Raw genomic sequence first — 26,477 nt, forward strand, 5'->3', positions numbered from 1 at the left:
ACGTCCGCAGGAAAACAATTGCTTGATTTTTTTTTCAAGGTATAGTGCGTTCCCTGAAGTTCAGCCAGACTATGTTCTACTATCCACTAACAACAAAAAGCTACAAACCCCACGGAGTCTTTGATTCGCCGCAAAAACACAAGTATACAGATGAATATATAATTCGAAACCGAACAAACACGGATACAGTTTCTGGTCAGGACGAAAATTTGTATGTAAAAGAAAGTCGACAAATTGTCCACGCTCATTTAAAAACACAGACGAGACTGTACACAGGTAAGCTACAACGTCTATAGCTAACTGGTGCAAACAAGACCAACAGCATGAAACCCGGTGAAAAATAAGGGTAAACAGCATATGCGCAAAAACGTGGAAGAGGATACATCGAAAGAACTAAGAGGAGGTTTTCGGTATTTCACCAGACGCACAGCGCAGGGGAGAGGGACGAGATGAGGGACGATGAAGGTTCTAAAGAGTCAGCTTCAACCCATGTTGCTATAGCTAACACTCTCGCTGAGATGTTCGTTGGCAGGGTTGTAGGTGAATCCTTTGAATTGGTCCTGAACGGTTTCGGAGAGATGGGAGTCTTCAACCACTGAATCTTGGGCTTCTTCATTGGTAAAATCGGGATCAAAGTTGGCCACATCAAGCACAGATTCCTGATGGAAAACATCAACACCACAGTCACACAGTAAAGGCGAAGTCAAAGGAACATACCACACTGGGCTTAAACGGAGGCTGGATCTTCTTGGCTAGAAGCCTATAGATGACAGGTTAGGAATTCTAATGCGAAGAGATATTGATGTTTTCCCATACCTATTCCAATCAACGTATTTGGCAAAGAATGGGTGACGTTTGATCTCCTCGCCACCATTAGCACCAAGCCGCCTGGCAGGATCACGCTGCAGCAATCCTGTCATCACGCTACGAGCTTCGGCTGGCATATCCGACGGGAAGTTGAGAGGATCTGTCAGAATCCTCTGGTACATTGTGTTGACGTTCTCGTCATAAAACGGTGGTAGACCAGTCTATGAAGATCAGTATCAGTGCATCGCGTAAAATACCACAAAACACATACCATCATCTCATACAGGAGCACACCAAGAGTCCACCAATCAACGGTCTTTGTATATCCTTGGCTCTCAAGGAGTTCTGGAGCGATATACTCTGGAGTACCACAGAATGCTAAGTGCAGGAACAGATCAGAAAAAAAATAAGAGTACTACCGCAGCGAAAAATACATACTATTGGTTTTTTCCGTCTCCGACATGTTTAGTTTGCAAAGACCTAGGAAATAATATTTCATGTTACATCGAAGGCTTTATAGACAATATAACGGCACTGACCGAAATCACAAAGAGCTATGTGTCCAGTGTAATCCAGCAAAATGTTTTCGGGTTTAAGGTCACTGATAGACCACATCAGTATATGAGATCGTACTTTAGCGATGGCTACGCACCGATAGACAACATTGAAACCGTGTAAATGTTCCAAAGCACAAAGCAACTCAGCTGCATAGAATCGACTCCGATCCTGATCAAATTTTCCTTCTCGCTGCAGATGATAGAACAGCTCTCCACCGTTTACTAATAACACACAATTATAAGATATTTCGATACAAGTTGATAGATAACGCGTATACAAACCGAAAGACATCACAAGATAGAGTTTGTCAGGGTTTTGAAACGAAAACTTGAGCGGCACGATGAATGGATTGTTCACCAGCGCCAGGACAGTACGCTCCGCCAATATATGCGTGATTTCACCGGGCCGTGATGCGATATGCGCTTTGCGAATTGTTTTGAGAGCATAGATCCGCTGTGTATCCTTCTTGCGAACTTGCATCACTTTGCCAAAACTTCCTTTACCGATCACCTTGAGTAAATCGAATGCCTCTATTGTGAGCGACTCGTTTCGAATGGGTTTGAAGTCGATTTTTAAGTGGAAAGAGCCCGCGCCGGCAGTGGCGCCATACCACTGATCTGATGCATGCTAAGGAGGAATGAGTGAAGAACGCAAGAGTGTAAAGGCAGATAGATTACATGGCCATCCAGAACAGGTGTGAGATCTACTCGAGCAATCAAGAGATCATTACCCATGTCATCCTGACCCTGGACTGCAGCTGCGGTCCGTAGATAGGCAGAAACGGATATGTTCGATGTACGAGACACATCGCTGGTTAATAAACAAGACGATTTAGAAGAGGTTCAAGGGAGTGTAGCGTGATTATATCGCTTACAAGTCTGCCCTGTAGTTCCAGACCGGACTTGACAGATCGCCACCCATGGCGTCAATTAAGATTTCGTTTTTATCGAATTCAAGGACGACATAAGGTAGCCACCAGTTACGCCTTCTTTGCATGCTCTCCCGATTACTTGTCGACCGACGTGAAGGAGCGGCTTCTAGGGCTTTTTGAATCACATCTGGGACCTGCACGCCAGGTGCAAGAGCAAGACCACGACCTATAGTCTCGTCAATCTCACGAGAATTATTATGCAAAGGTGGTGACTTACCGGAGAAGATGCGGATTGTAAGCATACCAGAGCGGAAGTCGTTCTGCTGATCGACTCCATTGGGTGGTCTGGGAGTTGTAGGGCGGGATGGTATTGGAGTGACAGATCGAGAGACGACGCCATTTTCTTTGGTGTCCTTTGCCTCTGAGAATACGATATAAGCATCAAACAGAAGAGAAACGAGATCGTAAGGAGATTAGAAAGACAAAGACATACTTTTGGACGATCCCAGTTTCCAAGACATGATGGGACGAGTGAGAAATGCGAAATGAAAGGGTCAAAGCTGGGGCAAAATAGCCAGATCTTTGAGGAACCTTTGGAAATACCTTTGCGAGATGATGGCAAAGGAAAGGAAGATGACTTTGTAAGGCTTTTGTGACCTTTGATGAAGCTTAAGCCGGCCAGCGACTGAGTGGTCGGATATTGGCGATAACAAAGAAAGCACATGACCCAAGCACTGCTTATAACTTTCCTCTCACCAGAGCTTTTCCCAACACGTTGCTTTCTTTCCAACATTTTCTCCGTTACAGCATTGCTGTGATATCTTTGATACAACCGTACTCTTCTGTTGCATTATATCCGCTTTCAGCTTCTTTCCTGCCCGCTCGCAGCATTACCGCTTGGGCTATTCACCCTTTTGGCACAAGAATTCCTCAACCCACACTCTCGCGTTTATTTCCAGATTTTCTCACTTCATAACTAGGCAACTACCGACTTTGCCAGAGATTCAGCTCGTTCAACCATCTTCGGATTTTCCTGATGGCATGATCACCAGCTCCACTGCTGTCGCAAATATCCCAGACGAGGCTATGTATTGCAAAGCGCCGATGTTGTCGCATGAACAGCTTTGAGGTATATCTTTAAGTACCACCAATGTGGCAAACTCGAAACTTCGTTGCGCGTGAGTTGTGTACTTTCTAGAGCACCTCGGCGCCAGTGGGATAAAGCGGGTCTTACCATGCGGTCGGGGATTGATGTTGTCCGTCCTTTTATCAGATATCATGCAGGGTTGGTGGTCGTGTCTAGCTATTCGCAATATGCACATTGCGGATGTCGCAAACATGTCCAGTCGCTACGCAAATACAATCGCGGCCAAAACGAAGAGCAAATTGTGAGGCTTCACTTTAATTTTTGCAGTTTTTGTTGCAACCGTCAATGATTTGGTGGAATCCTGCAAGTTCGCGAGTGTACTGCTATATCTTCCAATCAGTATAGCTCCGTCTTCTCAGTCACTCGACGTGTCCAAATACCGGTTTCCGAGGGATAATCCTCCAGAATTCAAGTGCGTCGTATTCGTTCCTTATATATCGGATCACTGAAAATATATACACATATATAATCGATACTCGTGTTCCCCGCGTATGTGCAAAATGCCAATAGTTTTGTGAAATTATACCCTTGATATCGACTTCGGTGTCGCGCTCAGAACGCCACATACTACGACGCCACTGGCAGTTATCGAGCTGAGCATTTTACGCTAAAAGTTTTTGTACTAATAGCTATTTAATTGATTGATTCACATTTTGCGACAGAACTAGCGTTTGAATCTATTGCCGTGTATGTCGCGAGTTAAGTGATAGCGCAAATGAGCGTCTCTTGGTTTAAGAAGCTTGTTTAGTGCATCCCAGAGTCTAGTTAACGTCCTTTCTTGGAACTGTAGCTTGAACTTGCGTGCCGCAATATGCACCTTATCGCCTTCCGTTCTCAGAACAAACCAGTAACCGCAAGATATCCCTTTATGAGATCAAGATAACGTCAAACCAAGCACTAGTAGAGTTTGATATTTGGATGATGAAAAAATGTACTAGCCATAGATAATCAGTATAGGAGAATCAGTGTTACTTGATGCAGAAATTAACTGATTTCATATCTCCAGTCTTGTATTACCAGATCACGACTTCTCCAGCCCAGGCGCTTAAGACGACCTGGGCCCTTCGCCCACGTCTCCTTTACCCTTTCCTAGTGGTCTCTGTAAGCTTTGGTGCTCCTGGCCCCTGGCCCCTGATGTCCTTCTTTAGTCTCAGCTGGATTGCAGATATTGGGAGATCACCAGAACCCTTTTGCGGTTCACCCGCACTCACAGAATGCTCCTGTGGAACATGTATAATATCCTTATCAAACCTCGCTGGGGAACCTCTGGACCCCAAGTGGCCAGGTATTGGTGCAGACTGCTTGGCACTCTTCTTCATTTCCTCTTGGCCCTCACCTTGTTTGCCGCGCTTTGATCTGCGGTTTTTGGATTTCTTCGACGGTAAAGAAGTAGAGCCAGAAGTCATCTCTAGCGGGCTTGGGACTTCTGCTGGTTGACCCTTGCGGGCGTCCGAGAGGGTGGGAGTTTCATTCGACATGACCTTTTTCACAGCAGTAAGATCAACGTTGTCGGCCGAGCCTCTTTGCTTCCCCTCTTCGGTCCTGACCTGACGCTCGGTCCACGCCCTCTTTCTTGTCTCCTTGTTAAAATTGGAACGACTCGCGGCGATGGAATGTGATGATGAACCGGCTGTAGGTTGCAGCCGAGGTGGCGGTTGCGAAAATGCGACACCAATATCGCCCGCGTGATCATCTAAGGGAGCCCGTTCTCTGTCTTTACCCTTATCCCTAGATGACTTGCTATCAGGAAGAAGTGGGCGTATCAGCTCATTAAATAATCTGGATCGTTCAGTGGTAACGTTTTCCCGAGAACCCTGCGCGTCCAATTCCGATTGCGGTGGTGGTCGGGGTTTATGATCTGGTCTTTCAGCTCTAGGATAGAGCGGTTGACGAACAAAATTCCTTTTCTTGGCGAAGCTATGCGGTTGAAAGACTGGGTCGTCTTCCAAGTCAATGACCTCACTTATCGAGGCACCACATGACATAAGAATCGCGACACGCTGACAATTCGAACGAAAGAGCTCCAGGTTTTTCTTGGTAATACTTCTTGTGACATTCTATGTATAAAACAGCACAGATAATTAACGATTTAAAAAAAACTTTTTGTGTAATAACGGGCTTACCTTGGTCCTCACGAATGGATCGATGATGCAGATAGATTCCTTGGCAAATGTGCTCTTGGTATTCTCCTCCACTTCAAGATTCGTGCTGTCTTGGTCCTCTTGATCTTCCTCTTCCTCTCTTTCTTCGAAAACGACGACCGCTTCGGCTTCTTCCTTTCCACTCGATATCTCTGCGAGTTCTGTGTCACTGTGTTCGCTTAGATCATCGGCTTCTACACAGGGTAAGTCAGGATTCAGAACAAGGACCGTCTTTGTCGAGCGTTGGGATCCCTCGGAAGTTAGCATTTCGGGTTGCTTGGTAGGGCGTGGTACTACTCCTCCTGATTTGATGTCCATCATCGAACCCTCGTAGTCGAATCCTTCGCTCCAGAACCTGTACAATATCACACACAAAATTCGTCACCACCTTCCTTACCGGGCTTCAAACACAAAAGTCAGATAAGCGATACTCACGTGAACCACCCATGCAACGCTTCCTTTAGTTCAATCTCGACATCTGGACTCCAGTCATTCTTTCTGTGATACCGCGTATCGCAACGTATCTTGCAGGCATGAAGAGATACGGATTCGCGAAGCCAAAACACTCCTTCTTCGCCGCCTTCAGATGAACTTTCAATTTCATGCTGCAGGTTTGGCGCCCAGCCTCTCATCTAAATAGAATGAGAAAAACCGTAGAAGCAAATGTACTAGAGAAACAGTCACCTGCAGATATCCAATAACCATCAAGGCAAACGCATATGTGCTAAACGTCGGAGGTCCTTGCCCTGTGCTCGGGTGATTGAGCCCAAGCGGCTTTGCCCATCTCTTAACATATCCAAGCATCGGGCGCAGAACAGGGACTAGATCGCAGTAGCGCTTGATCATGCTAGTGTTTATGAGCCCAAGCTGATCATTTACATTGATGTCGCACTCGAGTCTGGTTGTGGGATCGACGAGCTTGACTGGCCGGTGAAATTCAAGGTAAGCTGATTGGAGCAGTACAGAGAGAGTCTAATGGTGTCACACCTATAGGTACTTTCGCTTTAGGTATAGTCACAATCCTTATGAATCCAAACTGGCGCATCGTCCTTCCAAGTTTTCTGTCGCCATAGGGGGCATATTGTCAATGATGCGCTCGGGGTGGTTGACTAAGACTACAAAGGTACCTACTGGATGTTATACACCGCTTTTGATGCATGACAAATTGAGACAGGATGGATGAATTATGTTGTTCAGCACTCACAAGGAAGCCGCCGCAGATCGACATCTGGAGTGAACCCGGTTGGCCTATCTGGATCCTTCACACACGCACCCAGTCAGCGTTCGATGTGCCATATCAAAGTTTGATGTTGGGGAAATGCCATTCGAATGGGGTTGAGGGGCAAGTAAATCAACTTACAATAACAACGAGGTCCAAATCACTTGTGGCGGTCGATACCCCATACTGTGTGCTTCCAAACGCCTGTACATCATACTTCACCCCATACATATGTCTCACAGCTTCGCGCACTCTTTTGATAGTGACAGAACGTGCAGCAAGGACAGGCGCTGGGACAGCGTTAATCTGCAGAAAGCGAGTAAAATGTTGTTAGCCCAACGGAAACACGTTGTGACAGAAGGAATGCAACGGATACTTTCCCGTCGCACTTACATCCATTTCGACATGCATACCGTCACTATGATAAGCTCGACCAACTGACATTGGCTTTGATGACTGGATGTTGAACAGTTTCGACTTGGGACTCCTCAGTTCTTTTCCAAATATCGTAACAAATGGATGGCCTCGCCCCATAACTTTGCGAGCATCACGACAATGCAAATATAGATAACGATGCGTGGTTTTCGATAGTCCTTCAGCATGGTTCTGCAAAGTCCAGAACATAAGCGATGGAATAGTAGGAGGAGAAGAGGGCGTACGTAAGTGCTCAAGAATGGGTCCTGCACCACAAGGACATCTCCCGGCCACCCAAGAGGCTGGGACTTGTGCTCGGACTCTTCGAATGCGACGTATTGGTGTAGATTGGCAACTTCAGGCTGATGACGTGGGGTGCGTCCTCCTTTGCCTGGTGATATGACGAAATCCCGATACCATGAATCCGATGTCGCCAAGTAGCTATGGGAAGGATGAAGACATTGGGACTCATATGAGCACGATAATATTACGAAGCATAGATAATAGATGACACACTCTAAGAAGGAATGCAACATCGCTGAAGTTTGTCTATCTTCTATTAGTCTAGGGAATTGCTCTACGAACGAAACACCTAGTTGCACCGGCACAACCTCAAAGATAGGTTGTGATGACACATCTTTAAGAGTTTCCGGTTTGTTTTGTTGTTTTGTGTGTTGAGCGCGTCCAAGTGACTCATTTTCACCTCTCAAGCCCAGAGCTTCGCCAAATGGTAATACGTGGTGTCTATACGGCACCCACACCTTCGATGTTGTGTCCTGTGCGGGGTGGGCGTCGGGGATATGTTTGGGGTCCACGATGTTCGGAAAACGGTACTTTTGCTGCATAAACACCACGATAATCAAGCCTAGGCACGTAGGTCCCACCTCCAGATTGTTTATACCTAAACTCCGCATCCACAACCAGAACACCCCAAGAAGGTCTCTCCCCGCAGAGCCAAGCAAAAAATTAGCACGCAAGTAGCGAAAAAGAGGTATAATTGTGGGTCCAGGAAGCGTCAAGCTGAAAGTAGTGGGGGAATTGGTGATCAAACGTGCAGGGTGAACAAATTGATTAGAATGGCGGGGATATGGCGATGGACAGTATTCGGGCCAGGGTGAACTAAGTTCCTGATGAACTGGCATTGGATTCTGGTTACGGGGGAGAGAAGGGAGTTTCTGCTGCATGCCGTTTGGAGGCGGCGACCAAAAGCTACCTGTGTAACCTTCGGATGCGAGGATTCTAGAAAGAGTGCTGCGAGGAGGAGACAACGACTTTAATCGACCAGATTGGATGTGCTAGGATATGGTACTTTACCTGGGATCATATGCGATGGGTAGATTACCAGTGGGAGTGCCTGGTGGGAGTCCGTTTGGATATTCTCTGTCCTGATAGGCCGTGCATTCTTGTTAGCATGCTCTGTGTGTATCACGCCAGTTTCACGAAGGGAAAATAGCTCTGTCTCAGATATCCCATTCCCAGGTAGAAGAATGTACCTCATCCCATCAACCTTAGTGATTCTCGAAAATCCAGCTTATTATCCACCCGCCTGGAAAACTGGCCGCACCATAATTCTCGCAGCTCATAAAGCGATGGTACATATATGTGTGAATCTCGACCCGCGACACTGTGCCTGCGCTATGAAAGGGAGAGAAGACATACCACGATTGCGAAGTCAAGTGGTGCATCATGTAATGTCACAGCCCAGTTATGCATGCTAATGTCCACTACGTCAAAACGAGGTCCAGCGTGCTTCTTGATAACGCCCTGGAGTTGAGTCAGAATTTGTCTGTCTTGTTCTCTCTCTTCTGAAAGACGCTCAAAGGCCTATGATGCAATTGTACCATGTCAGAGATCAGATACGAGTGAACAAGTCCGCAAAGATACGAAAATATAACACGCACCTTCAGGAGAAATGCTGTGTCTTTCTTCATCCTTCCGTGAAACTTTGGTGCCCGGCGTAGTGTTTTCTTTCTGAGATTTGTTTTCGCTTTCTCGTTCAGCGGACGAACATATTCCTCAAAAAGTGGTTGTTGAGCCCTTCGTGATGTCGTTGAGAAAGCACGGACAAAAAGCATAAAAAAGACTTCCGTGAATAAGTCCTGGCCTCAACAAGGAAATCAGGTATCACGGTATAACCAAGAGGGTAATGTACAAAACTTCAAGCTTCAAGCTGAGGTATTGATCATAGAACAACTTGAAGTGCCAGAGTGCCAGTGGGCACTAGCAATTAAAATTACCACTCCGGCGGGTAAAGCCAATAATACGTACTACTGCCAGTGAGAATTTGTCAAGCTAACACAGGTACCAAACAGGTACTACAGGCTATAGGTCTTACTCAGTTGGCCTACACCCAGCAGACTTGAACACAGATCTTAGGGCTCGTTTGAGTACGTCTTACGACTATTACAAAATCAGATATTTTTCAGCCTCAGAACCCTCACGCAGCCTTCACCCCACCCCAAGCAACCTTTTGTCCTCCAGGTCGTGGTGCGTTGTTTCTCTGTACATCTGTGCTATCGTTGCCTCCCTTGGGTTTCGGTCCACTTCCTGGTCCGGTGGCTGCACCTCCGGCTCCTTTCGAACTTGGCAATGGACTAGCACGTAGGGCATCTAATACCCTCTGTGCGTGCTCTGTGTTACGAATAAACCATCCTGCATACCGTCGACCAACAGTGGATTCTGCAATATGGACCATGTTCTATATATCAACATCAGCGTTAGATAGTGCTGGTACAAGATAAGACAAGACACCCACGTCGTCGATAACGAAATTCAGATCACTGGTAACAATCATTTGACCATCAAGTAGCCCACCCTTGGCGCTCTTATCCCCACCCTCCTTGTCCGAACCTATACGACTGATACTGCGACTTGCCTGCTTCATCATCATCAGCTGGCACACCATCTCTTCTTCGCCTACATCAAGAAAATTTGCCAGCTTCGACGCATCAAGTGATGTGTACAACTTCAGGAACGAGCGCAATGTCGGGATTGGTGACTGTGCTTGCACGTCAGCGAGGAAGAGCGCCAAGTGACGGTGAGCGGGGTCAACATGAGGCTGATCCGATTCGAGGAGAGCACTTAGGGCTTCAGGGTCGTCGTAGGGAGGAGGGTTGGCGGAAATGAACTTGGGGCAAGCGTAGAGGAAGAGCTCTTCAAAAGCGGGGAGACCTTCATCGCTGTATAGTAATCAGCATCGCGAATACAGATACAACAACGACCAAGCGATATATTTGAAATGTATGAACTAAGCAGAGAGTACGTACTCACCCTTTTGACATTTTAGCAAATTGTTCTCCGTATTTTTCCTTGACTATATTCAAAATGTTATCGTCGAGTCTGGTGGGCGAAAGCGCATGACAGATCGCGAACAATGCATACATTCTGTCCGCTGTTTTGTTGATCTGCATGTACACGGTAAGACAAATTAAGCAAATCAAAAGGGTAGAGATACCTGATCGTATTGGTAACTTCGAGTGTGATACTGTCTCATCCTCAGCATGAAGTTCAGGATGGTAACAAACGTGCGGATGGCGTCATGGTATCGACGAAGCATTATGTAGCAGAATCCAACGTAGTAATAAGTGGCGACATGGCACGCCGTGACACGCGTGAATGGGGACTGAGCAGTTTCTATCAGGTAAGAACAACAATGACATAAGTTTCATATGTACCTTCTGATTAAGCTCCACGTTATCCATGACTTTTAATGCAAGAGTGAAATCGCCCAGTAGAACGTGAACGCGGAGCAGACCGATGATACTGAAGTATCCCAACATGCGATAGAGAGGTTTTGTGCCATACTCACCTACAATCTCACTGTACATGACTCGTAAACACAAAATTGCAATGTCAATGAGGGCGAAAAATCCTGCTCACCTGATTTCTTCCTCACTTTTTCCCTCTTGCGTGGCCACGATGTACTCGTTGATGCGAGACTTTTGTATTAGACTGTACAGCACATTGAGTACCGAGTATGAAGACCAGACTTGTGCACCGCCGTCAGCCAGGAGACCGAGTTCGTCGTCGGTTTTGGTGCGTGGTTTTGAACGCCAGATAGAGAAAGACTGGTATTGGTAAATGAATTCGTCTATGATATCCCAAAGCCACTGTTCAGGAAGAGAGATAGGCACTGGGCCGTCAGAGTCTGTACAACGAAGTGAGATTCATTAATCATTGAGGGTACAAGTACGAACGTACTGAGGAGATAATTGAATAACTCGCAGCTGTTTTCGTAAGAATGGAATCGGTCGTCAATGTTTGGTTGCAAACGAGAGTAAACATGACGATAGTATAATTCGCGGTAGAGGATGAGGAATATCTGATCTAGATATACCGGTTTGTATAGCGGAAGTGAAAGATGCTATCACTCAGCACTTACCGTCGTTAACCAGAGGGGCAATAATTTCAGCCTCTGGCCACTCCGTTTTGGCATAGTATTTTTCAGTCAGTCGATTCCAGCCACTCTCATACGCTACAGTTATTTCTGCAAGGTTGTTATCGAGTACGGCTTGATGGAAGTGCACAATGAACTATAATCGTTTCAATACCATGGAAGCCAGACATCAAATCCACGATGAGAAAGCAGGAAAATAAAGCAAATATCAGGGTACGTACACGCTTAACCACATCAGGGATTTGCGAAAACGCAGCTTGTTGAGCCATATGCTGCTGCATTGTGAGCAATGCGGATTCATCTAGCTGAGGCTGCTGAGCTGTTGTTCCATCGAGCAGTCATGGCCGAAGTCAATACACTCATGTCTATCTGATGATATCTGAGAATATGCGCACCATCATCATACAACTCGTTCTGCCCATAGCTTCCCATCGCCAGACTAAGGTCAACGTCTTGCAAGTCCTCATCAAGATCTGCTTCTGCAGCCCAAAGAGCCATACGTTGCTGCGACATGTTTTGCGTTTGTTGAGGGAATATCTTGCTGTTTGCCAGTGAACCAATTAGAAAAAAAGTCCTTGACCCCAGGCCGTGAGTGGCTGAGGACCCCGAGGAGTATAAGATTATAAATGCGTCACAGCATTCCTCTAGTAACCGAAGAATGGCCCACCACTCATACATTGTCAGAGAAATGGGAAGCCCCCTAATCAACACTGGGGATTTACGAGGTGCGGGTAGTGGTTTGTATCCTCAAACCCGCCTCATTAGAGCGCCAGTAAGTACATAAAGCACATAAACATATTGATGCTGTACAAGGTCATGTCTATTCTGGCTGTGTGGGAATATTAATAATAAGTGAGCAAACAAACCAAAGCTGCGATATTCGTAAAAACAAAACGGACGGCGAAAGACATGTAACAGTCGTCAAAAGTCGTGTAAAGTCAGGTAAAATCACTGTGAATAGCACTCACTATATTCGAGATGGTGACGTGCCACGTCATCCAACTCTTTTCTTCTTCCCAGACAACCTGATGCCAAAACGCAAGGCAACTGCAGCACATGCCTTTAAGCTATCTCCCCTTACCAAGCGTCCACGATACTCTTCAGTTACGTCCGCAGATTCTGTACAGACAAGACCTAGCGCAGACAATGGTTCCAGTTATCACCACACCAGCGAATTCATGGAGCTCGATTCTGCCAACAGGCCACTCGGTTTGTCTATCGAAAGGTTGGAATCAGTTGATCTTGTGAGGAATCCCCGCATACTTTCCTTTTCAAACAATCGGAGAGAAATAAACACTCAGGTATCCCAGACGACAAGGATGGAATGCGATATATTGCAAGAAAGAGAAAGTCACCTTGAAAAGGCTGTGGAGCTGCTGAGAGGAGAATTTGAACAAAAGGCGAGAAAGAAAGAAGAGCTCAGGATAGTGCAAAAGCAACAAATTAGGTTTGTACATTATCTATTTTACTACGAGTTTTGACCTACAAAAGCCTTTGGTCAACGTCGAAAGATCCTGGATACAGGACGTTGAAATGTCTTTATGCGATACATGCGCTCAAGGGTGACGTGGTACAATAATGGTGGACTGGAATAGGAATCAGGTCATGGACACTGCATAACACTCATATATAAGCATAGAGTATACTTTGGAATATACCTCTAATATTATTCTTCTCTCATCTATTTGGACTGCTGCCAAACCTTCGTAGTTATATGTCAAATGCGTCGCAACGTCTCGTCACGATTGCTACTCCATTGTTTTGCTGTGACCACCATCGTACAAACCATGATGCAAAATAGAATAATGTTTTATGTCTTCGTATCATCAATGGGTTCGTACAGTAGATCCCCTTCCTGAAGGTGTCGTAAATTATCAAGATTCTGAGAGAAATACGAGTCCAACTGTGAATAAAATGATGGTATACTATAAATTGGATGAGAACCCTGAGCGGCTTAGAGTCCCCAAGTGAAAAACATGGCAACTGAACACTCTTCACGTTTTGAATACGACGATCAGGATGAGCAGTACAACGATGAGCACTGCAATTGTCACCGTTGAAACTAAAAGAATAAGCGCCTCAGTTAGCTACCAGTGATTAACAGCACATATACTGTAAAGTCGCAGCCACCATAGAATGTATCTCGACAAATGAAGGACATAAGACACTTACCATTCCCTCGAACCCCTCTTGCGACTTTATCCAGTCTCTTTCGTGCGCTACCTAAGCGGGTTGCGGTATGGTCGAGGTCAGTGTCAAGCTCGTCAAGTATACCAGCATGCGTGTCAAGCTCTGAGTTGATCTGAAGAGAGATATGATGTTGGCGCGTTATGGAATTGGAAAGGTTGTCGAGATGCGAGTCCTGATCTGAAAGTCCACAGGTCAGTTAGTGTATGACAAGAAAAGAGTTAAGCAAATCGGTGTTCAAAGCAAATGTAGGATTCCAGTTACAAACTAGAGAAATAATTCGAGGATGAGACGAGGCCATACCATCTATCATCCGTCTTTGCGTCTGCAACAAAATCCCTGGCTCAACATCAGCATCGGGATCATCCGTATACGGCTCAAACACGGGTTCTGATTGTTTGTATAGTGCATCGTGGCGGTCGTCCAACGACATTGTAGAATTAAGGGGAGGGGAAGGTAGTGGTGATGGAGACGGTGAGCGTGAAGGTTCCGGTTCTCGTGGAGTATCCAAGCTAATGCATTGTTAGTATCGCAGTGACATATAGATCCCTACCATAAAACGATTACGACTCACCTTTCCAACCCTGCTTTGATGGCCTCCTCCCCGAACATCCCCCGCATGCGCTCGTACTGCGCTCGCAATGAGTCAACTGTTTCTCCCTCTCTCCTGTTCTCACCCACGCCAGGTAAAAGGGTCTGCGATTGGAGTGCTAATATCCCCGTATGGAGGTTCCGTAGGTTCTGTGTGATTCGTTGGAGGTGGAGTGTGGACGGTGATGTCGAAGAGATACTCTGGAGACGCTGGCGTTCCAGGAGAAGGGTAAGGGTTTGAGAGGACAGAGAAGTTAGCTTAGGAAGTGACATTCTTTGATTTCGTTGTGAGAAGTGCCGGAGCCGTTGCTCTATGCTACTACGACGGTGATTCTAGTGGTAAGGAACCGAGGGGGCTGTTGCCTTGCAGACCTAAGTTCACCTTTATTCCGAAAACGTGGAGTGTTGTTGTACACACGCTACTTGTGGGATATACCGGGGGCAAAGAACGGGAATTATCCCTGTGTGAAGACGTTCCAGCTGAAAATATAAAGATATAAGTTATGCGCAGCCCGAACGCAGCTGGTAAATGTGGTCCTGGTGAGTACCGCGGTGAGTGTTGGTGTTGGTGGTAAAAGCGTGGCAGCTGCCTACTACTGCGCCCGCCGCAGCCGCTTACAACCATTCTTGAACAGAAACCACATCCAGCGCTAGTACCTCACAACAGTCCTGTCACGGTACTTGTATGTTCTTTGGCAACAATTTGCGCGCCTTGGACCGAACGAAAGGCATCACGAGGCACCCAGTTGGAATCTATACCATGTAGATCCACTACCCTAGTATCCATCTCAGAATATGCCTGAGAGCTAGAAAAAGAACATGGTATATCTACCAGACCCTTGATAGTATCGCCGAGTTAGCTTCCTGAATATTGCAGAAGATCTTTACAGAAAATATTTGCACAATTCCTTGCTACTGCCCTGCACTCTTTCTGTATCACGTTCATTGACTTCTGCGCCAATTACTTCTGGCACTGTCATCGTCGATATCCGTACGCCTTTTGGATGGAGATGTTGTTCGCTCTCTGCGTCATTTCAGTCTGTATTATTGGAAATGCATATGCCATGCCCTTAATCTCGTCCATGCCTTTCAGGCGTGATGTCAATCCAGCCCTAGTCCCTCCATTCGAGTGGCAAGCTGGTATCAATCCAACTGGTATGCACCCATCATGAATGACTTCTATTTACATCTGACTTGAAATATGTTTTCAAATATACCAGGTACTGGTAACTGCGACGGGGCTGTTAATGGCACGAATGAGCAGCCGATTCTGATACCATGTACTTGTCCTCCAAACTCCACTGTTTTCCTCGCTGTAAGCCTTGTTCTTGTGTTTTGCAATAATTTAGCTGGCGTATGATGCTAATACACACCCCGCTAGGCCCTCAATAGGAATGTTGCTGCTGGTTTTGTCACCACTAATCCAAACATCACGATCTCTTTCCCCACTGACAACAGTACCGCCTCGCAGAATACGCGGCTGCATGCTGCTTCTGTCACTCTGCTCAATCTGAATGGTCCCGGTGAGGGGTGTCCCATCCAAGCAACTACATACGCAGCACAGCAGCAAGCGATTAACGATGAGGTCATATCTTCATCTACATATTCATCCGCTAGCTCAACTACAGCTTCGATCACTTCAACTACTCTTTCTTTTTCTTTCCCATCTGCAACACCCTCCATCAACGGTACAGCACCTACATCGCACTCCTCCAATTGTGTCACATGTGTCATCGGATCTGCATATGCGGAGTGCTGCATGGTTTATGAAATAGTCACAATACACACGCTCGCCGTGAGGCAGCGTAAGGGCGCGAATGGCTCAAAAGAGCTTCAAATAGAAAGACGCATCCCTTGATCTGTGCGTTTAGTTCGATTCTTTGTATTTTTATTTTGCATCAAACACTGTATAAATATGAAGTTTTTATTGACCATTGGCACTGTTTAGGTGATGCTCTTGGAAGGCTTGCAGGAGCATTGCTTGTGCATCTCCATAGGTTTACAGTGGCTATGTGGCATCGCCTATGAAGAACTGCAATGCGCAGAGTTACCAGTTCCCTCACTTGAACGGCCATGATTGATGGCCACTTTGAAGACGACATCCGCTCCTGAAATCCGAATTACATTCAGATTGGTTGGTGAGTGGTGACTGACGGCACATCAGTGTCGAGTCATTTTCCACCACAATCTCTTAGAGGCTGAGATCGGAACAACTTCGTTGTGTTCCGAAGTTGGATACCACTATGAAAACTTTTTCAAAAAGGTCTTAGCATCATTGCGGAAAAAATACGCCAATGTAGCTTGCTTAGCATTGCCGCCGTGCTAGAAGAAACACGGGTTTTATCTTTCCATGAGAAGGTGTCAGTCAGTGCCTCTTCCTATACCGTTTTGGAGAAACTCGAAGTACCTATGGTACCTCTGAGTCAGGCCTCGGGTTCGGCGTCCAACTTATTAATATACGTGAGCGTTGCTATTATACGACGCAGTCCTGGTTGAGACCACCACGATTTGATTATCTATCCCCATAAAATTATCAGAGTAGTACACGTTTATTGGCGCTTTCCCATCGTAACAGTAAGTTGATTTACCAGCTTGATTATAACTTGATTTTGAAGGATTTCAAGCCAAATATAATAGTGCCGCGGAGGTAAAATCAAGAAGTAAAGTCCGCGCCACCGATACATCAATATTGTAGACTACAACTACGACAATGACCCGAATCGCGCTGCTCATCTGTGATACTCCAGCTTTATCTGTACGCAAAAAACATGGCGATTATATCCAAGTTTACAACGACTACCTTCGTAACTCCCTGCCTCGCCCAGAGTTGGTATCGCAGCTGAATGTTGACTCATACGACGTTGTTGATAAGCAAGAGTACCCAGACGACGACATTTCCTACGATGCGGTCGTGATGACTGGTTCCGGTTAGCTTCTTCTTGTCAATGCTTTGACCGAAGACTAACCAGAACTATCATGGTGACACTCCCGATGGTATATCCAAAACTGGCCCTTATGATTACCTTAACTGGCGTATGAGGAGATAGCTGCTTCCGCGTACCAGAATCTGGAGTGGATCAATAAACTTATTGCGTATGTTAAACGCCTTGTAGAAGAGAAGCCGGAAGTAAAGATATTTGGTACGTCAATTGTCATCGATCCCACTATCCAACGTATCTCAATCATAATATCATGATAAGGAATATGTTTTGGCCACCAAATTGTTGCACGTGCAGTTGGAGGTGAATGTGTACCTACCGATGGCTTATGGGAAATCGGTGTGACCGAGATGCAGCTCACGGACGTTGGCAAGAAAGTATTTGGAGTGGATTCTATTGTAAGTGTCAAGTTATCGGCGTATGGAACCTGGAGTCACGCTTCGATTCGCATATCATAATCTCATTCGTATGACACGACCACTCAAGAACATTCAACAAATGCATAGAGACCATGTTCCAGCAGTCCCACCCTCATTCCATCTCCTGGGGTCGACTGATATCACTATGAATCATGGCATGGTTCGCTTTTCACCGTCGTCCCCATCTGCGAATCCTGTTTCCTTATCACTGAAAGATATCCAAATCCTAACAATTCAAGGCCACCCTGAATTCACGGAGTCAATCGTTAAACTCGTAGTTGACGATAGGTCAGGTAGGGGAGTAATTAGCCCCGAAGTTGCCGAGGAGGCCCGTCGAAGGGCATCGTTGCAAAACGATGGAGTATCCATTGTGGGGAAGACTCTATGGGGAATCTTGGGTGTAGCATGATAAGCTTATGGGCGGACACTACCGTAATTTTGGATTTAGAAACATCTGTAGAAGTATGGCACTAGTGTGCCACCCAGATGTATCCTTTCTTCTTTTCACATAGCGTTATCTTGACGTACTAATAGTGTATATGTACATGTAGTGGATATAGTCATACAAGAAGACGGAAAAGTTTACGCGGTTGTGCTGGGATTGAAAGAGGGGTTTACTTTGTCGCCATCAGTTTGCCTGTTACACAGGTTCGGGGGTTCATGGTCCAACTGAGCTATATGCACTTCAACGGGCTTCATTTCATGTGATCCCGTCGATGCCGATGCATCAAAATGTGGCTCGGTCAGAGTCGGGAGAAATGAGGACCTGGTCATCATTCTCGCCATTGTAGCACAGATGATGATAGCATAGAACGTGATAGGTATAATTTGTCCGATCTACGGAATAGCCTCATGTTTGGTACGAATGACCTGGATAATGAATGGTAAACACTTACAACGTCAATAACCACATAGGCACCATTGGTCTTGAGCGCGTAGGTGATGATCATGATAATAAGAGAAAGGGAGTATAGTGCTCCGCATTCCATAATCACCCGCATCACTGGGGTTAACAAACGATGACCATAGCGACTGATGGTGCTATTGGATATCCATATCTTACAGGCCAAGAGGCCTGACGAACGCATTAGCGAGCATCGGCGGATAATAGGGTAACAAACCTGTTGCAATTATATTAGTCGCCAGTGCGATGGAGTAAAATGATATAACCCATCGGGCCGTCTCTTCGATGAATATATCATTAGGATTGGTGACGGGCTGAGCTATTGACCAGACTGTATGTGTCGCAGCAACTAACAAGGAATGGCTAGTAAGAGGGAAGTGAGGGGGAGGATGGTGGAGTATTACCTACGATTCCACACCAACCAACTATCAAAGGTATGGTGATCCATATGCTCTGCCATACTATATAGTTTCGATAGATCTATAGACTGCCGAGTTCATAGGTGTTTATGACAGAGGATCATGAGATTTACTGTGAGATTTACTGACAATTACTGCGTCTGCGATAAGTGTTTCAAATCCGTATACTGCATTCTTGAAAGTATTCACCGTAATGTTGCTGAAATAGGCGTTGGGTGTCCCAGAGGACACGAACCCAACGTAAAGACGCCGACCATCTGCTATAATATGCTAATAGAGATATGTCGCTGCCGGTGAATATACGCGACCCCTAAGTACGACAAAGAAAAGCTCACCAGAGTGCTAAGACAAAACAGCAGTAGTGCTGCTACGCACATGATATAATTGGCTTTTTTTTGCCGTCCGTTTGTATATCAGAGCCCAGGCAGTGGCGCCAAACATAAAAAGCGAGAAACCTTCAATCGGGACAAGTCATATCGAGTATCTGACTCCATCGATAACTTGAATCGGAGGACTTTCCATAAAAAACACCTTCGATAATGATAGAAATGACTGCAGCCGCCTCTAAGCTGAAATATGCCACCATCCTGCCAGTGGAATCAGACGAGCCCTACTGGCGTGAAGGGTAACGCTCCAGGTGATCGAGCCACAAGGACAAAGGGGACCGCTGGATATTGGATTCAAAAAGCACTTTAGTCACCATCGAAGTTGAGGTATATTTGTACACTTCCAGAAGAGTACTTACTATCGAATGGAAATAATTTTTTGAAAAAGGTACTGCTGTGCGTGAGTTGATGGGTGACTTCAAGTTGGAGCATCACGCCCGCCCTACTAGTGCAGTGCGACTTGGGAGTTACGTGACAATTATGAGTTGGTCGGACTATATTCCATGGCATCAGCGGCTGAGTGTAATATAGATTAGGATACTTACCTGCCCTTTCAGTCTGTCCTTCTGGTACAACTTGAACGCCTGGTGAGTTCGCGTTGTTTAGTATATTTCCCAGTTTACATCTAAAATGTGATCAAGTTAAGGCTCTTAATTGCTGGATGTGAGTGGGTGTTGTGTAATTGTTGTTCAAAAGTAATACTTTAGCTGCGTATTCATCACAATCAACGCTGGAGGATGGTACTTCGGTGGGGCGTATCAGAGAAATACATCAAGGGCCTAACGTTAACGCCTGCCCAATTCGGAATGCCGCATTTTTGGGCCCCCGAATACTCCCATGAGAACTGATGGTCTCCTGGTACACTTGTTGAAACGTTGAAGGGCCACTGGTGAAGCTCGCGGAGGTCTTCTGTGCGCGGATATGGAAAGTGAGGCACGCTCTCGAAACATCATCATTGCCGTGCGTTCCGATCATGGCATTATCGCATCCACCATGTGCCTCAGTCAGAGCATAGCTTCAATCATTCGAGCAAACGATAACTTTAAAGGCACATCAAAACTCTGACAGCAATATGAGGAACTGGGTTTCTGTCAAATTAAAAGTACAGAACGGTGAGGCATTGGCGTATCCTAGAACTATGGCTGGAAATTTTCTCAGGCTGTTGACCGTGTATGAGGAACAACAAGACAAGGAAACGGCTTGACATGACTATCGAATACAAAATCAGCGGACAGAATAAGTGGAGGCAACAACAAGTACATACGCTGTGATACCAGGCGTGAATTCAATCACGGGATCAATTTCTCTTCCATCTTTGTCGATGGCCTTGCTAATATCAAAGCTCGCCAAAATGTTCGAAATGCTCAAGAAGAGAGACACTTCAGCAAAATGCGCGCCTATGCCAAACTCAATCAAGTTATTGCGGGGAGAATGTGATAGATGGTTTACCTGGGCATATTCTTCTGCCAAAACCGAAGATGATCTTTCGGGGATCAAGTTGAGGTTCATTGTCCTCTAGGTGCCGTTCAGGTTTGAATTCCGAGGGGTTGGGATAAACTGATTCATCATGAGCGAGTGCCCTATAGGCCGTGGTGTAAAGATATTTTAGCAATGCCTCTGCGGAGTGATCAGATGTGAACCGACCATATGTTCCCTACAATTGTTGCTCCCTTGAGGATCCGGCAACCTTCGTATATATCATCTTGTGTGACTCTATGAGGAAGCCCTTTAACACAGTTAGCACTCAACCAGATGAACGGTGAGGAGTATTACCCAAAGGAGCAGCAGGAGCCCATCGGAGAACCTCTTTAATTAGAGCAGAGACGTAAGGGAGACTCTTCTGATGATCAAGAGTGGGAAGCCCATCGGCAACAACTGCAGCGACTTCAGCTTGCGCACGTTTCTGCACTTCTGGATACAAAGTCATGGCGAGGAAGAAAGCTGTGATAACCGCAACGATCTATCAAAAAAAAATGAACCCACGTAAAGAAAATATTGAACAACAACCTACAGTATCCGCTCCTCCGGCATATAAGGCACTGCTGCACCATTTGATTATGTCTTCTTGTTCTGCATCAGGTACCTCGCCACTTTCAGGTCGCAAGTGCAGGGATGTGAAAGACTCGACGTAATTTCCGGATTGCTAGTACACCACAACAATAAATAGGTGATAGGATAATTAACAAAGTGACGCCCTACAATTTGCTCTTTGGCCCAAGCATGAGGGATGAAGTCAACTCGATTGAGCTGTTCGCGAAAGTAGTCCGCGTGGCGATGGAAATCGGTGAAAGGGAACCATCTAGGAAGAAAACGGACTGGTTTGAATGAACAAGGGTCGGCAGAGGGTTGGCAGAAATGTATGGACTCACTAATCGGATATGAATCTACGAGCCAACGACCAGGCTGCGTTGCCTGCGCTTGTATACCGATAGATTCCTCCATAATTTTCACGAAGTAGTCGTCATTGCCCGAGACAGTCCACCCATATGCAACCTTGAGAATATTTGCCCCGGCATATCTGGAGAACGGGGAAGTCAGTATACTAAGCCATGTAAAGCTAATTCCCAAATCTCGACCTCCTAATATGAGAAATGAACTGGTCGGGAGTCACTGCGAGCCCTTGTAGGAACTTTTCTGTTTCATCCTCTAGGATCTGACGGTAGGTATCTGTAGCCCGAGGATTGAGGCCAGAGTGTAGCAATTTACGATACTGCTTGTGGCGAGGTTCGTGAATATATATATTGAAGACTGCCCATTTTCTTCCTGCCAACTCTTTGTACATCCACGCCCGTGGTCTGTCAGAATAAATTCCAGATCTGGACTCGAGCAAATCTATTGCCGCCTTGACAGTGTTTAAAACCACATATTGTCGACTGAAGATGCGGAAGAAGACAACAGGACCTATTCACAATCAGCACATGTCTTGGGGTATATGCTTATAATGTAATACTGTAACTGACCATATTGCTGAGACCATTTCATATAAGTCACCCAAGCATTTGAGGTAGGTAACTGGTGAACATTCCCCGTCCAGAATTTTGGTTTGGGACCGGGAGGCACTGGGAAACGGTGGGCAGACGGCCATATGTAAAGGACTACAGTTGCTCCTACACAACTCAACAAAGCTAGCTGCCAGTTTTCAAGCATGGTCGAGGATATCCGAGTTGGTTCAGATTAAGCGCAATACCAGGGTACAGCAGTAGAAAGACCCAGAGGAAGAGATAGGTTCATATACGGGTCAGCATAGGCCAAAAGAGGTTCGAATCAGTCACAGTACATCTTTGCCATGCCCGTAATTCAAAATAGCACTGGAGTGCCGTTCCAACGTTCCAGCGCTGTCGCTGGCTTGATGCGAGTCGATGGGACGAAGAGTGGCATCATCATGGACCCCAGTCACTCATCAAATATATGCACTCGACACCATGAAAGGGTTCCAGCCAAGCCAGGAGAGGTATGATTCGTACACAAACAGCATAATTTCAGCCACCTCAACGGCCTGACTGGAATACTTCAAATATTATAAATATATACTTTGTGATAGATTAACTAAAATTTTACCAATGTTTTGAGAAATAGCTGGGATGGTTCATGCCTGACACATTGCTAGTTCTTTGAAAAGTCAGCAGCTTGACAAAACCGGATAAACCCGGTCTCTGCCGAAGCAGCCATTGTTCTCCATGGAGCATAGCCACCACTCCATGGAGTAACCATTGTTCTCCTAGGAGTCATTATACTGTAGCGAGTAGCACCTCCGACTATAAGTAGTTGGGGGTTTAGTATAGGAATACCTCAGTCGTTTCTATAGCCTCTCGGGCAGTGGCTGAGGTATGTTACATTACATTTATTAGAGATCACCTTAAACTAACATCTATTGTAGTTTCACTTAGGTAAATAATAAAGTCGTTTCTATAGCCTCTCGGGCAGCGTGATTGAGTTTCACTTAGTTTTATTACAGCTCAGCCAATACAAACCTAGCTTATAAAGAACCAGCAACATGTCAGCCTCAAACTGGGCACGAACCATCACAGCTATGTCTCAAAATATTGGTAAAATTTTAGTTAATCTATCACAAAGTATATATTTATAATATTTGAAGTATTCCAGTCAGGCCGTTGAGGTGGCTGAAATTATGCTGTTTGTGTACAAATCATACCTCTCCCGGCTTGGCTGGAACCCTTTCATGCCCGTGGTGTCAAGGAATGAAAGTGGAAAACTTCGTTCACATCTGACACCACTGTGAGTACTCAGCACAACATTCTATTAACTTTAACAAATAGCAATACAATTTGGCTCTACATTAGTTGGCTCTACAAACATTATATTCTAATATAACCTATTCGGATGCCTTGCCTCCATTTTTAATTGCATTTACGCAAGGCATTCTCCTATAGCCACAGATCAGTTAAATCCACCAATCCGCTTATCGGTTCAAAGCTTAACGGATGAACAAAAGTGAAGTAATGCATGGACGTTGTCATGCACCAAAGTTGATTGGTAGCATGGACAGGTGTCAATAACGAAGCGAATATTCAAAAAGACTCGCCTTTGCGCCACACAGGCACAGTGCCACGTGGAATAGTAATTAATATTGCCCTTTTTGAACTTGTGGCTGATCAGCACCACCTCTATTAGGCAATCCAGTCACGCTCACCTTTGCTTTTCCATCCGGTACTTTCCGCGTTTTGGCATTTTGGCAAATTTTCGCGTCGCCACTGGCTACACATTGCATTGCGCCCTCGCTTTTGTCGTTTCCCTTACTCCCCTTCCTTTGCCTAGCCCCACCATGGGCCCCTTCCTCTCCTTTTTATTCTCACCTGACAGTCGTTTCTGGGTCCCCATTCTAATCCACTTGTTTGTCACCTCCACCCTCCTCCTCCTCATCTTATTTGCACCCCCACCATTTCTGATGTCACCACTTCCTATCCGCTTCCGTCGCCGATCCGTTGACTACCACGTGCCACTGCTGATATCAGCAAAGCCCCGGCAGCCGGTCCAAATAGGGCAACAGGTCCATCTTCATGACGTCAATCTGCCATCATATACTATCAAAACATCGGTCGCTCGTCTTGCCTGGTTGGAGCGTGGGTGGGTAATTTTTGAGCTGGAGAAGGTTCATCCCCTTGCGTCGCCCATGTTCATTGCTGTCCCATTCACTTGGGTACACTTATCTTTTGTCCATCGTCTTCGCTACAGCTACACCTACCACACGCTGCCTGGGACTCACTTGTTCCAAATTGGAACTACTCCTCTCCCTCCCTCGTTTGATCAGGTGGTCCAACACAACCAGTCCATTGGTAAGGCCATGGAACTGTCAGATTTGGACTAGGTGGTGGACCGGTGGCTCCAGTTTCTTTTTTTTCAGCAGAACATTCATTTACAGTGCGATTATTTTTGATTTTTGAATCATTTTTATGGACACATATTTTTTAGAATGCCTGACTGACAATAAAGGAACTGTGTTGATACTGATAGTGTTTTGCCTTGCCCTTTTTTTACTGCATCTTCCCATGACATCATGATCTTCCTGCTCTCTTTTTGCTATTGGACTTTACTTTATGGCTGTACAAACCTGTGACATTACTCACAGCATTTATTGTTCTATCCCTTTCTTTTCTTTTTTTGACAATCTTATCCTGTACTACCTACGCAGGATTCGTCAGCGTACATTCCTTCCTTCATATTCTTTCTCATTCTTTTTGCACAGCTATACTGTGCATAGCCTACTTCTCTTTTACTATATAAACCCCTGTATTTTACCTTGTAAAAAAAAGAACAAGTAATCCAATCCAGACTTCTTCTCTACTCTCAAGTTCACTACTCTACTACTTGTGATCCAGTGTGGTCACAACACTTCCCACTTCTACCACTGTTAACTGCTGTCATTATCACTCGTCACTTTTTGAAAGTGATTGTCATCCCCTTCGATTAGAGTCCTTCTGAGCACTACAGTTTGTGCGTCAGGAGCCTGCTATCACTGGGAACCTTGTCATATTGTCGTTCTCAAACCTACCTTGTGCTACGATTAGCAAGGTAGTGCTCGTCTATACTCATCACAAAGCCCCTATCCTTCTATAAAATCAACTATCCCTCCTCCTCAAAACCCACACTCATACACCTCTGGGTTTTACTTTGAAGGATCTTTATACGTACCACCCCACGAACAACCAGACCACTCCACTGTTCTAGGAGGCAAAGCCCATAAACAAGTTCCGTGGAATCTGGGAGGATTGTGTGTTAGTTTGTTTTGTGTGTGGTTTTCTAACTGCAGTTCTCATCATCGACAACGGTCAATATTAGCCGTGTGAAACCCCACAAAGGGCCGCTGCCGGGACAGCGTGTAGACCGGCCCAGACCGGTTGTAGTCACCCAGGAAGGTGAAGAAGAGTTCAAAGTCAAACGGGTGTAGAGTTCCTAGTCCTATGGAAGGGCTATGTGTCAGGCAACGAATACGAAGCTATATAACAAAATACAATGCCTGGTCAAGTCCTTGCTGGAAGGCGGTGAATCAGGGTATGAGCTTTTGAAGAGTATCGGCTCCGTGCCATACGGCACTTTCCTTTTCGTTCTAACTCCACTTTCTCGCACGACGCTGCCTTTATTCTTCTCTTAGGCACAAAGTCTCTCACGCAGTGGAGCTGGCCACACGGGCTGCGCCCTCTGACATCATCAGCCACTGCTTTTATCAACTGTACAGTACATAGGTACAAACACTCTGTATTAGTATAAATACCCCAATAGATCAAGGAGACTCCTCAGCGAGTCCTCCTGTTGTTACCAACAAACCCCCTGCAGCCTAAGGGGTAACCACTCCCCATTCACTACCTTTATAGTGTGTGCTTGTGTGCGCCAGAGTAACTAACTCTTGGTTGTTACACATATGGTCACTGTAGTAATGCGCATCAGGTATAAAATGTACTCTAAAGTTGTCTGCCATTGATTTTCCACCTTTTGCATCTATGTCTGAAAACAAAGGTGACAGGGAATACCGGTGTAGTTCAAAGAATAACAAGTGTGGCCAAAGTTCTGCCTGGGAGCCGGGCCCTAGGAAAAGACCGTGAGTCTGAGTTTAATTTGTATGA

General features: G+C 45.7%; 11 protein-coding genes across 11 annotated transcripts; 3 read left to right on the forward strand and 8 right to left on the reverse strand.

The window, feature by feature from the left end:
• On the reverse strand, positions 1-2,351 carry SERLADRAFT_478254 (uncharacterized protein; the record flags this gene model as incomplete). The annotated part of the gene is made up of 10 exons (XM_007323228.1): positions 1-659; positions 718-760; positions 817-1,028; positions 1,079-1,185; positions 1,246-1,287; positions 1,347-1,408; positions 1,460-1,586; positions 1,647-1,992; positions 2,043-2,175; positions 2,240-2,351. The coding sequence occupies 10 exons, from the start codon at positions 2,284-2,286 to the stop codon at positions 483-485; spliced, it is 1,296 nt and encodes a 431-aa protein (XP_007323290.1).
• Positions 2,352-3,016: 665 nt separating this feature from the next.
• Positions 3,017-4,027, reverse strand: SERLADRAFT_401092 (uncharacterized protein; the record flags this gene model as incomplete). Its single annotated transcript, XM_007323229.1, has 2 exons — positions 3,017-3,795; positions 3,894-4,027. A coding segment is annotated over one exon (261 nt), but the record flags the coding sequence as incomplete, so codon positions are not given.
• Positions 4,028-4,225: 198 nt separating this feature from the next.
• Positions 4,226-6,388, reverse strand: SERLADRAFT_478260 (uncharacterized protein; the record flags this gene model as incomplete). The annotated part of the gene is made up of 4 exons (XM_007323230.1): positions 4,226-5,440; positions 5,507-5,879; positions 5,960-6,156; positions 6,209-6,388. 4 exons carry the CDS (start codon positions 6,368-6,370, stop codon positions 4,463-4,465), a joined length of 1,710 nt encoding a protein of 569 aa, XP_007323292.1.
• Positions 6,389-8,218: 1,830 nt separating this feature from the next.
• Positions 8,219-8,887, reverse strand: SERLADRAFT_478262 (uncharacterized protein; the record flags this gene model as incomplete). The annotated part of the gene is made up of 3 exons (XM_007323231.1): positions 8,219-8,408; positions 8,472-8,542; positions 8,817-8,887. Coding segments are annotated over 3 exons (315 nt in total), but the record flags the coding sequence as incomplete, so codon positions are not given.
• A 466-nt stretch (positions 8,888-9,353) lies between these two features.
• SERLADRAFT_478264 (uncharacterized protein) lies at positions 9,354-12,101 on the reverse strand (the record flags this gene model as incomplete). Its single annotated transcript, XM_007323232.1, has 10 exons — positions 9,354-9,855; positions 9,913-10,336; positions 10,428-10,561; positions 10,612-10,779; positions 10,832-10,976; positions 11,037-11,304; positions 11,358-11,483; positions 11,539-11,689; positions 11,775-11,872; positions 11,949-12,101. 10 exons carry the CDS (start codon positions 12,064-12,066, stop codon positions 9,595-9,597), a joined length of 1,893 nt encoding a protein of 630 aa, XP_007323294.1.
• A 347-nt stretch (positions 12,102-12,448) lies between these two features.
• On the forward strand, positions 12,449-13,174 carry SERLADRAFT_478269 (uncharacterized protein; the record flags this gene model as incomplete). The annotated part of the gene is made up of 3 exons (XM_007323233.1): positions 12,449-12,495; positions 12,574-12,797; positions 12,864-13,174. 2 exons carry the CDS (start codon positions 12,582-12,584, stop codon positions 13,032-13,034), a joined length of 387 nt encoding a protein of 128 aa, XP_007323295.1.
• Positions 13,175-13,347: 173 nt separating this feature from the next.
• On the reverse strand, positions 13,348-14,902 carry SERLADRAFT_401104 (uncharacterized protein; the record flags this gene model as incomplete). The annotated part of the gene is made up of 4 exons (XM_007323234.1): positions 13,348-13,615; positions 13,726-13,920; positions 14,044-14,252; positions 14,315-14,902. 4 exons carry the CDS (start codon positions 14,602-14,604, stop codon positions 13,548-13,550), a joined length of 762 nt encoding a protein of 253 aa, XP_007323296.1.
• Positions 14,903-15,413: 511 nt separating this feature from the next.
• SERLADRAFT_442685 (uncharacterized protein) lies at positions 15,414-16,189 on the forward strand (the record flags this gene model as incomplete). Its single annotated transcript, XM_007323235.1, has 3 exons — positions 15,414-15,486; positions 15,552-15,646; positions 15,713-16,189. 3 exons carry the CDS (start codon positions 15,414-15,416, stop codon positions 16,187-16,189), a joined length of 645 nt encoding a protein of 214 aa, XP_007323297.1.
• Positions 16,190-17,025: 836 nt separating this feature from the next.
• On the forward strand, positions 17,026-18,288 carry SERLADRAFT_478273 (uncharacterized protein; the record flags this gene model as incomplete). The annotated part of the gene is made up of 5 exons (XM_007323236.1): positions 17,026-17,258; positions 17,379-17,471; positions 17,532-17,668; positions 17,757-18,172; positions 18,198-18,288. 4 exons carry the CDS (start codon positions 17,042-17,044, stop codon positions 18,096-18,098), a joined length of 789 nt encoding a protein of 262 aa, XP_007323298.1.
• Positions 18,289-20,472: 2,184 nt separating this feature from the next.
• On the reverse strand, positions 20,473-22,729 carry SERLADRAFT_478275 (uncharacterized protein; the record flags this gene model as incomplete). The annotated part of the gene is made up of 10 exons (XM_007323237.1): positions 20,473-20,607; positions 20,663-20,795; positions 20,848-20,978; positions 21,043-21,124; positions 21,172-21,358; positions 21,410-21,541; positions 21,598-21,713; positions 21,768-21,916; positions 21,975-22,299; positions 22,359-22,729. 10 exons carry the CDS (start codon positions 22,543-22,545, stop codon positions 20,553-20,555), a joined length of 1,497 nt encoding a protein of 498 aa, XP_007323299.1.
• Positions 22,730-23,865: 1,136 nt separating this feature from the next.
• Positions 23,866-24,282, reverse strand: SERLADRAFT_401110 (uncharacterized protein; the record flags this gene model as incomplete). The annotated part of the gene is made up of 1 exon (XM_007323238.1): positions 23,866-24,282. One exon carries the CDS (start codon positions 24,277-24,279, stop codon positions 24,115-24,117), a length of 165 nt encoding a protein of 54 aa, XP_007323300.1.
• Positions 24,283-26,477: the final 2,195 nt, after the last annotated feature.

This window comes from Serpula lacrymans (genome assembly GCF_000218685.1).
Source record: "Serpula lacrymans var. lacrymans S7.9 unplaced genomic scaffold SERLAscaffold_15, whole genome shotgun sequence".
Classification (NCBI taxonomy): Eukaryota; Fungi; Basidiomycota; class Agaricomycetes; order Boletales; family Serpulaceae; genus Serpula; species Serpula lacrymans.